The sequence below is a fragment of the Poeciliopsis prolifica genome, unplaced genomic scaffold (genome assembly GCF_027474105.1).
Source record: "Poeciliopsis prolifica strain line A6 unplaced genomic scaffold, Auburn_PproV2 SCAFFOLD068, whole genome shotgun sequence".
Taxonomy (NCBI): domain Eukaryota; kingdom Metazoa; phylum Chordata; class Actinopteri; order Cyprinodontiformes; family Poeciliidae; genus Poeciliopsis; species Poeciliopsis prolifica.
Window position 1 is genome coordinate 321,226 of NW_026562443.1, and position 11,105 is coordinate 332,330.

General features: G+C 39.0%; 1 protein-coding gene across 1 annotated transcript; it reads left to right on the forward strand.

Moving 5' to 3' along the window:
* The first annotated feature begins 144 nt into the window (after nt 1–144).
* On the forward strand, nt 145–8,932 carry dpp7 (dipeptidyl-peptidase 7). Its single transcript, XM_055020572.1, has 13 exons — nt 145–321; nt 507–630; nt 709–848; nt 2,312–2,475; nt 2,559–2,694; nt 4,416–4,497; nt 4,647–4,813; nt 5,947–6,007; nt 6,385–6,503; nt 7,169–7,325; nt 8,407–8,471; nt 8,543–8,613; nt 8,697–8,932. Exons 1-13 carry the CDS (start codon nt 235–237, stop codon nt 8,839–8,841), a joined length of 1,518 nt encoding a protein of 505 aa, XP_054876547.1. The 5' UTR covers nt 145–234; the 3' UTR covers nt 8,842–8,932.
* The last annotated feature ends 2,173 nt before the right edge of the window (nt 8,933–11,105 follow it).

Below are 11,105 nucleotides of genomic sequence, written 5' to 3' on the forward strand. Positions count from 1 at the left end.
ATTTATTTATTTATTTATTTATTTATTTATTTATTTATTTAGTCGTGTGACTGGCTACAGTCGCTCCATCAACTGGTGTATAGCAGATCTACCGAGCTGTCCCTGAATGCACCGCAGTGTTTCGCAAAAGTCACGTGACAGAACTCATGTGACTGAAGTGTTTGGGTCAGGCTTGTGTCACGTTAAAAGCAAAAGTGAGCGCGGTGTGTGTTTTGGTAATTGTATCGCTGAAACATGAGAGCTGGATTAATCCTTTTCACAGTGACAATATCTATATTTTCTGACGTTCTTCTTCATGGCCTCTCACACACTTACTTCCAGGTAATGTTTCATTTCATTCTGTGTGACGTTAAGAAACTGTTTTGAAATCTCAGCTTCGCCTCATCTCGGCGATGACTTTGTAAATCAGTCATTCATGGGCCAAACATTCATTGCTCTGCGGGTTATTTAACGTGTATCATGTTAGGTTTTCTAACTAACCTGTGCTGCTCATTTCACTGCTCCAGGACACAAAGCCTGCAGGTTCATCAGATCCCCAGTTCACTGAGAAGTTCTTCACCCAGACTTTGGATCATTTCAACTTTAACATCATGGGCAACGGGACGTTCAGCCAGCGATACCTGATCACAGGTAGAGGGACTTTCCTATAATAAATAGTATGGACTGATCAGCAGATGATTAACATGAATCTGTTGTTCCCTGCTGCAGACCAGTACTGGAAGAAAGCCTATGGTCCCATCTTCTTCTACACCGGAAATGAAGGCAACATCTGGGAGTTTGCTCTGAACTCTGGGTTCATCACAGAGCTGGCAGCTCAGCAGCAGGCATTGGTCATATTTGCTGAACATGTAAGAAAAAACTGTCAAAAAGAACCGCCAATGTGGTGGAGGCAGCCAGGCTGAGGAGATTTGGTGAATCATGTGAGGAGAAAAAAGGGGAAGTAAATGTTTAAAGTTTAAGTCAGTTTGTCAGCTGATCTTCATTTGCCATGAGTCAAACTGTGCAGGCCAGTTTAGTTCACACACCTTATCACACACCTGCAGCTAGGACACTAAATTGTAAAAACACCTAATCTGTTTTCTTGCTTTTTATAATTGTAGTCACATTGATTGTGATTAATAAAGTCCATTATGTAATATGGTTTGTTCATTTAGCAGTGTGGTTTAGAAGGTTATCTGTTTAAATTAACTATTAATTTGAGTGCATATATTCAGTGTGAACAAAGCCCCTTTCATCAGAAATATGAACAAAAGTCCTGGTGAAACAATTAGGATTATTTTTGTTATCATTTACAGTGTATAGGACGGTAAGAAGATATGAGGTCAGAAACTCTTCATAATAATCAGTTGTTTATCTTTTTCTTTCCTACCATCACAAAAGTAAACACAGGATCTGGATGCAGACAGGCCCTGTGAGCAGTGTGCTGCTGATAGAGGCTGGAACACTTCAGCTGTCAGATGTTTTTTTTTTTTTTTTTTCTCCTTTTTTTCTAAAAACTTTAGCTTATTTAACTGCATTCCAAATATTAACCAGTGAGCATAAACCAGCTGTCAAAATAAAATCATGCAGTTATAACAACAATAAGAGAGACATTCAGATATTAAAGACTAAAAACCAGTAAATAATGAAGAGCCTCAACAAAAAAAAAAAAAAATGAAATGATCCATCTTCTGAATAAAAATGTGAAAATGTTCGTAAACTGAGAAGTTTTCTTTTACATATAACATCAGGTGGTTAGGTATCAGCAACATTAAGAATAATGTTGATCAATTAAGGATCAAGTTAATAATCATAATTGTTAAACTCTTTTCTGTGTTGTTTGTTTATCATGGCAATAACAAATCCCACATAAACACTAATTACAAAACCCATTAACAACCTCAAAGCAAACAAATCAGTGTTCCCAACAAACAGAAAAAAAAAAACAGTCAGCACTGATCAAGTCATATTCATTTCTGCTTTCGGTCTAAATCATTTTAAATACTTACTACTGCCATATTCTGAGAATATCGTCTGTTCGCATGCGGTTTGGGTTGGAGCACTGAGTTTGATGCATCCAGTGGCTCTAAAAGAGGCTGCAGTCTGTGCTCCATCCTTTTGTTTCTGTCTGCTCTTTGTGAACTTGACCTTCCACACCTCAAACTAAACATCAGATGAAAAATGTTTTATTTAAGGCCTTTTCTGTGTTTTCAGTAAATGTGATCAAAGCTGTAAATTTTTTCTTCAGTCTCTATTGCTGACGTAAGATTTTTTTAAAACTAATATGTATTTTTTAATATTTCTCTCATGCTCATGTAGTTGTCTTTTTCAGAGATATTACGGCCAATCTCTGCCGTTTGGGAAAGAGTCCTTCAACATCCCTCAGGTGGGTCTGCTGACGGTGGAGCAGGCCCTTGCTGACTACGCCGTCATGATCAGGGAGCTCAAGGAGCAGCTGGCAGCCTCACACTGTCCTGTTATTGTGTTTGGTGGCAGGTGAAACCTATAGCAGTAGTGGTGGGGGGTTTTCACCAGGTACTGTGAAGATAACATCTTCCCCTCTCACCCTGTTGCTGCAGCTACGGTGGAATGTTGTCCGTCTACATGAGACTCAAGTATCCCAACATGGTGGCTGGTGCTTTGGCGGCCAGTGCCCCCATCCTGTCCACTGCTGGTCTCGGAGACAGTGCACAGTTTTTCAGAGACGTTACAGCTGTGAGTCACCAACATGAGCTCTCTGTCAGGGACAGCCAATTTTATATGGAGAGTCTTTGCTTTGAACTAGCGAGTCTTTGCTTTGAACTATTGAGGTGCTTTGCTTGCAGCTACACAGTTGTAGTTTACTGTTAATGGTACTAAGTCTCAGAGGGTTCAGGTTTAATTCAGTTTAGCTATAAACCACAGATAATATCTCTCTCTCTCTGTCTCTCTCTCTCTCTCTCTCTCTCTCTCTCTCTATATATATATATATCTATATATATATATATATATATATATATATATATCATATATATATATATATATATATATATATATATATATATATATATATATATATATATATATATATATATATATATAATTCCCTTCTCACCCACCGCGGGTGGTTCTTATCCTCTGAGCTCGGGTCCTCTACCAGAGACCTAGGAGCTTGAGGGTCCTGCGCAGTATCTTGGCTGTGCCAAGGACTGCACATTTCTAGACATATATATATATTTATATATGTATATGTATTTATCAGTTAACCATTCAGGGTGAATCCCACTTTGTAGCAGCTGGCTCATTTGGGCTGCCAGTCGCTCATGGAGGGCAGTGAGTTTCTTTAGCCAGTAGGCATGGATCATGTCAAGCCCTGGTGCTGTCCAGTTTTTCATACCTGAGACTCTTTCTTAGACATCTGTCACAGTGATGGTTGCCGGTACTTGCTCAGGGAGGTTGCTGCGGTCCTCTTGTAGAGAGATCAGCCACTGTGTGAGACGCCTCCCACAACAGCATCTGCTCACTTCCCTCCTGGTTACCTCTAACCGTCTTTTGGTGGGTATTGCTCTTATAACCAAGCATCTCAAGGATCACTGATGCTGAGTTGTAGATCAGCTCATTGGTTTCTGTTATGGTTATGGTGTTGGTAGGGATCGTTCTGCTGCATTCACATTTTCATTTTGTAATTTGTGCTGAGGAGGTTTGGTTATCATTCGGGTTATGAGTCTCTCTCAGCTCTGATTCATTCATCAGGGCCGCATGTCCCCTCTCTGGGTGGGGACTTGTAGTTAAGTCCCCACAGTAATGACATCCAGGTTCCTCCTTTTTGCTGTAGCATTTATGTTGTACCTCATCAATCTCAAGTTGTGACAGCAATTGTCGTTTGCGGATGTTGGAACACTGAGCTACTAGTTGTTTAGCACTTAGTGTTGACTGGGGATGTCGAAGTAACCATTCCTTTTCCAGTCTTTGCATATAACCTCTCTGATTGGGGTTACTTGAGTAGTAGCATTCCAACAGATCCACATTTTCATCTCTCGCCCATTTCCGTCTTGTTCCAGTAGCCCATTTGTCATCAAGGTGCTCTGGTTCCCCAGCACCTGACGCAGACCTTGTTTGGCCGGGCGATGTCTGAGCCGGCATGTTACTCATCTTTCTCACATTTCTGGACTGAGATATATATATAGATATCTGTCTCTCTCTCACTCTCTCTCTCTATATATATATATATCTGAGGGTACTTTTCTTCCAGCTTTGCACATTTATAGACTAAATGTCAACCTTTTTAAAACCGTTTTAAAAATAAAACCTTTTATTTTTTAACCTGATGTAATTTGTTTTTCTTTCTTTGAAAGTTTTTATTTCAGCAAAGATTCTTCTCCAGGAACTAAAAATTGGGATGTCAACCTTTGAGGTTCTCAATGTGAATTTTATTTATTTAATATTTTCCTTTACAGGACTTTGAGAACATCAGCCCTGAATGCAGAGATGCTGTGAGAGGAGCTTTCCATCTGTTGAAGCAATTAGCTGATCGCCAAGGTGAGGAGCTCCACCATGAACAACTTTCTGAAAATCACAGAAAAATTTACAAAGCAAATTCTTCCCATCCACACACACAATTAACAGTTTTATTTGTTACAAAACATGTCATTATTTGGAATAAAGACATGTTATTCTGCTGGTGCCAGATTACAGTGGCATCCAGTCAGAATTTGCTCTCTGCAAGCCGCCAGCATCTCCTCAGGACATCCAGCAGCTCTACGGCCTGCTGAGGAACGCCTTCACCATGATGGCCATGCTGGACTATCCTTACAGCACCAGCTTCATGGGCAAAATGCCCGCCAACCCTGTCAAGGTCAGCTTCACAGGCACAACATGCTGCTTTTAGGAGGTACAAATGCCTAATATTTATTATTGTGACGATTGAAGAAGCCACTCTGGTATCTTTAACTGCAGACGTGGAAAACTGGAAGGTTTTCCTTTACAAAATGCTTGCAAAATTCAAGAAAATATTTTTTTTCTAGAATCCTAAAATAATTACATGTTCATAGTGTTTATTTTATGTTCATTTAATTTTATTATGTTCATACGCAAATGGCAACTAAGGATTTTTAGCTTCATTGTCATCTGAAAATGTTTCTGAAACAGAAGGAGTTAAGACATTATTCCACTAAAACATATCTTAGAAACTCTAATCTGGTTTTAAATGTGATCACAGTACAGAAATACTTAGAGTATTTAATCATCTTCTTGGATGGAGGGACATTATTATATTTTAAGTGGAGCATTCAATACTTTTATTTTGACTGCAGCACTGTTTTGGTGTTTAGGGTACAGTGTTAAATTTGTTCTCATCATATTTGAAAAACAGAAGTTTTTCTGTTCATCTCCTTCACTGTTCTGTGGTGGCACATCTAAATTATGGGGTCCCTTAAGGTTCAGCCTTAGGCTGTATTTCATGTTCATATTATACTTGCTGCCCTTTGGACTCACATTTAAGAAATTCAATGTCTTCTTTACTGCTTTCCAGATGATGTACAATATACTTGCTCCTAAAGAAATGGATGATAAAGATGATTCCCTACAGTCTTTGACAGATTGCTTAACAGAAGTTATTTTTTTCACTTGAATCAAAATAAAATTCAAGTTATATTGTTTGGACAAATGAACCTTATTAACCTTCTATGTTTTATCTGTGATTTTATGAATACTGTACAGCACTCTGGTTCAGTTAATAGTTGTTTTTAAAGTGCCTTGTAAATAAATTGCCATTGGTTTCAGTTTTGCTGTGTTTTATGGACACTGAAATTTTTTGTGAAGAGAATCAGAGTCTCAGATTTGCTGCAAACCTATCTATGTAGTTTGTGTCTTTTATATCTGAAATAGTCAGTGAGTTGGAATATCTGATGTTGGCATCATGTTTAGTTTATGTGAAGCTACAGAACTGGTGTGAAACTGTGATTTTTTTTTTTTTCTATTTTCCTCCAGGTGGCCTGTGGAACCATGCTCAGAGGATTGGATCTGCTGGCTAACCTCCGAGACACCGCAGGTTAGCCAGATATTCTGCTTCTGTGACACTTTGTGATAAATCTCAAAGATTGATCGTCCTCTTTCTGTTCAGCACCGTCCAATCAGCTGCTGATTGGACGATTGCTTGAGCAAAGATTTTCCCAGAAACTAGTGCTGATGGGTGAAAGGATGCATCACTCTTTACTGGGTGCAAGCACTAGAGGGTAGTGGTCAGCTTCATGGTCAGTACAATGCACCTTGTAAAAAAAAATAAGGGAGCAAACAGTGATAGTGCCTCTCATTGTCTGTAAACATTCTCATAATGGTTCTGAAAAAATTTGGAATGAAACGAAAACAAGTGAACACGGAGGTGAGGAAGCCATGTCTCTTCAGTAACCGATGCCTTCCAACCTGCAGGGATCGTGTACAACTCGACTGGGTCGCTGACCTGTTTTGACCTCTACAGTCTCTATGTGCAGTGCGCTGACCCGACTGGATGTGGACTGGGTTTGGACAGCCTGGCCTGGGACTACCAGGTACACCAGAAGCCCAGGGCTGATGGAAAATATTAGGAGATGTGGTACCAATTCCTTTACTTCCATGTTGGCCAGACGTGTTAGTGGTGTGAATGAATTCAGTGACTGTCAAGTTTATTTAAATAACCACAACAAATCTCGTCTCAGGGCATTTTAAAAAGATATGAATAAAGTTTATCTACAGATATATTGACAATATTGTCAGGATTGTTACTTTAGATCTTTTCTCTGCACCTTGGTCTCCAAGAGCATCAATAAATATTGATCACTGTAATTGCTGTGTGCAGTTTATTTAAAAAAAAAAAATTGTAACCTCCTGAAGAAGATACAAATTACATAAAAGTGACAGTGACAAATTTGTCACAATTTCTCTATGTCAGCCATCTCTTAACAGACAGGACTCAGAGATCTGGAAGTCTAAAGTAGGAACCTTGGTTTAAAACTGCTGAAAACATGAAATTTAAAATCTATACTGACAAAAACAAAATGTTCAGGATCCAGATAACTTGTGCTTATTTAGGTGTAAATTGCAGATTCCAGTGTGTTCAGAATGACCCAGTGATCCCACACACACCACCAGCTCACAGTCTGCTCCAACTTTGAGAATCAGCTTCTGTGACACTTTTTGATAAATCTCACTGCTTGATTGTCCTGCTTGTGTTCAGGCCTGCACAGAGGTGGAGCTGTGCTTTGAGAGCAACAACGTGACAGACATGTTTCCTCCGATGGCCTTCACTGAGAAGGACCGAGAGGCCTACTGCTCCAAGCGCTGGGCTGTGGTTCCTCGACCAGGCTGGCTCCAAATCCAGTTCTGGGGAGACGGTAAATCTCAGATGCTCTTAGACCCTGCAGACCCCAGCCGATTCTACTTTGGTTTCACAGGTGTATGTATTCTCCACTACATGGTAGGTAGTGTGCATGTGTTCTCTACTGACTGAAGAATACATGCACACTACCATTTGGGTTATGCAGCTCTGTCTAGAGAGTAAAAGCTCTAATCTTGTTCACAAAATCAATAGAAAGTCAAAATTTATTTTCTTTCTTTTATTTATTTGTTATTTTTTTTTTTTTACCAAAATTTGGTTTTCAAAGCTTTTGGGTACAGTTCTACGTCTTCTAATGCAAACCCAAAATATGAAAAGAAACAGTGAATTTTACATTTATTTTCTTGCTTTTATTTACTAATTCAATGCTTAATTAATTTAACAAATTAATTAAGTGGTTCCTTATGCAAAATTAGATACATTTTGCATAAATTCTACTGCGTACCTTCTGATTTTAGTTGGCAATGAGTTGTTAGATGGAAAAGTTTGCCGATATATTATATCATTAATCTGATGTTGAATACATTGCCTGATAAAATTTTCCACCAAAATTTTCTAATCAAAATTTTCTATTTTGATTAGAAAATATTTTATCCTAATCCCCATCAAATTTTATCTCCACAGTTTTTCTTGTCAGGAGCAACTTGATAAATTTGCCTGGCAGTCAATCAGAAAGATGAACATGGCAAATAGCATTTTCCTGAATTTCTCCTCTGTGGACAGTAAAGGCTATTTCTATCTTCTATCTCCATATTCAATAACTTATATTTTACACTAATGACAGAAAAACATATTGCATTTATAAAAAATAAAAAAGTGTTTATTTCATATTTTAACTTTCCTGCGGTCTGATTTGTGTGCACTTTTCCAAGGTTTTGTTATTTGTGTTTTGGAAACTGATAAAACAGCCCTCTCCCCACTAACCCTTCACACAAAAACTGCACAAGTGTTTATTTTATTAAAAATGTCATTTTTTTCCTAATTTTCCTTCTATCTTTCTGAGGCCCCTGATTGGTCCCCAGGGGCCTCAGAAAGATACATCTTTGTAAAACCCTGTTCTAAAGATCTCTTGTGTTCAGCCCTCTCCACCGCAAGCAACATAATCTTCTCCAATGGGGATCTGGACCCATGGGCCAATGGAGGGGTGAGTGTGACTCAGGCAGGAAACCTTCAGTGAAGTCTGACGTTGAAGTTAATCAACTCTCTGATGTTCAGGTGCGCAAGTCGCTGAGTTCATCGCTGGTAGCGCTAAACATTTCTGGAGGGGCTCATCACCTGGACCTGAGGTTCCACAAGCTGCTGGCTCCTCTGTTTGTTCTGCTTTGTTGAAATGTTCAGCATGAAAACAAATATTTTTGTTCTCTTGCAGAGGATCTAATGATTCTGATCCAGCCTCAGTCATCAGAGTCAGAAAGGCTGAAGCAGAGCTCATTGCACAGTGGGTGAAGATGGAAAGGGCTAGACTAACATCAGCATACACACAGCTGTCGGGTTCATCTGATCTATTGTTTTAAAAGAATCCAACAAAATACAAAAGAGCACATTTAAAGCATCCCGTCTTGTATTTTTCCCCCAGCATTCGAATCAAATAAATGGTAAATTGAAGTTAACTTGTCTGATTCTATAGATTTTCAGCTTTTTCCATCCACTGATACTTAAACATTTATTGTACCAAGAAGGTACAATAAAAAGGTACAGTAAAAAACAGTGAGCACAGTCATGGCATCAGAGTAACTGTAACTGTCATACGGACAGATGGAAATTATCTGATATTTCTACTCGCCTTTTGCTGATTTATTAAAATACTTCCCTCCAGTCAATTCTTGAAGTGAAATCTTGCTAATAAAGATAAGGCTGAAATTAGAGATTGTCCATAAACCTTTTGTTGAATACATAACTTTTTCCCCCATCTACTGTTTTTATTCAACTTTAACATACATGCATGCTGATAGTAGATGTGGTGATATAACCTCAAGTCTTCTGACTGGGATTGTGAACAATGAATTCACTTCCAGTTAATTAATGGTTTACTGGATTAAATTTAGTTCCAATCGATCCACTTCGATCTTTCTTTAGTGTTTGGCCGCCATCCAGAAGAGGGTGCTGATAGTCATCCTGAAACAGAGCCATTTGATATCGGAATAAAGATGGAAGGGCAATTCCAGAATGGTAAAGTCATGGAAAATATACTTTACGTGGTTGTGTTTCAAAGTATAATCACTCAACATCCTGCTTTTGGTTTGCCTTACTAGCGCTGAGCTGCATGCTACAAAGGCCAGGATATGACAGAAAAGCAGAGGGGATAACGCAGAAAAATTGTAACATGACAAAGAGGGGGAAACATTGTGCCAATAAGTATGATTGATTATGAGAGCAGTTGTGACTTAAAGTAACTTCCATCCATCCATTTTCTTTACACCCTTCTCCCTAGTGGGGTCAGGAGTGGTGCTGGTGCCTATCTCCAGCAAATGTTTCAGGCAAGAGGTGGGGTAACCCTGGTCCACATCAGGGCAACACAGAGACAAGACAAATAACCATTCACACACACTCACACGTCGGGAGAATTTACAGAGACCAATTAACCTGTCGTGTTTTGGACTGTGGGAGGAAGCCGGAGAACCCATTCATGCACAGGGAGAACATGCAAACTCCATGCAGAACAACAAAAAGAAATTGGGAGAGGAGTGATGGGCCAATACATGTGAACCCAATCTTATTTACCTCAGCAAAACTGAACCTCTGTCTAAATTCTTAGCTGTGAATGTGTGAGTGTGCATGGTTGTCCTGTAGATATTAGGGATGCAATCACTTGCCTCCTTCACACGTGTCTCTGCTTCATCACCTGAGTCATTAGCAGGACTCTGGAGAAGCTGACTGCACTGAGGCAAGCAGCTATTTGGTCCAGGGATACTGGCCCTCGAGTTCTGGAGTTGTTGTCCCTGTTCTAAAGCTTTGCAATGGATTTTATTTTGGGGTATCAGTGTAAAAGGTTGAACACAAATGAATACAAACCAGTCTCAAAACTCATTTTTTTATTCAAGAATAAAGAAGAAAATCCAGCATGTATGACAATACAAAAACAGCTTATGCTTGGAAATATTGAAAGGAAAGATAATTTAAACAGTGAACTTTCAAAAATATTTTTTTTCCATGAACCTTCAAAACAAATAAGAATCCAGACATTTATGAATTGTGCATGAGGGAAATAAATTCATAGAACTAATTGAACAGTCTCTGGTTTAACCACTTTAAAGCCCTCACACCCAATTGCATTTAGATGCTGCATTAAATTTCTTAACAGGACCTTCAAGATCTTGAACATTTCTCCTTCTGTTCTATTTGAAATTCCTTAATTTCTCCTTTCCTGTTTTCAACCAATGTCTAATCAACATTAAACAGCTACATTAACAGTCAAATCTTTAGCCACTTCTCATTTTCTTCAAGTGCCTTGCCTTGAAGGCAAGGCAAGGCCGATGTGCCCATTTGGTAGAGAAGAATCTGGAATCAAGCCAACAACAAAATCATAGCCGCCTCAGAGCCCTTTGCTGGCCTCCATTGGTCAACTGGTGGCAGAAGGAAATCTTGTCAAGAACTGGAGCCAAAGTCAGCATGTACACAAAGTTTTTCCATCAGGATGTTTGTCTGGGAAAGTTCAGGCAGGATTCAGAAAGAAATGTATATTTATTTCTCAGGAAACATGGAGAAAATTTCCAGCTTTTTGTATTCTTCACCAGCATAAGGTAGGAGGCAAATTAGGAGAAGTCCTACTAATATTCTT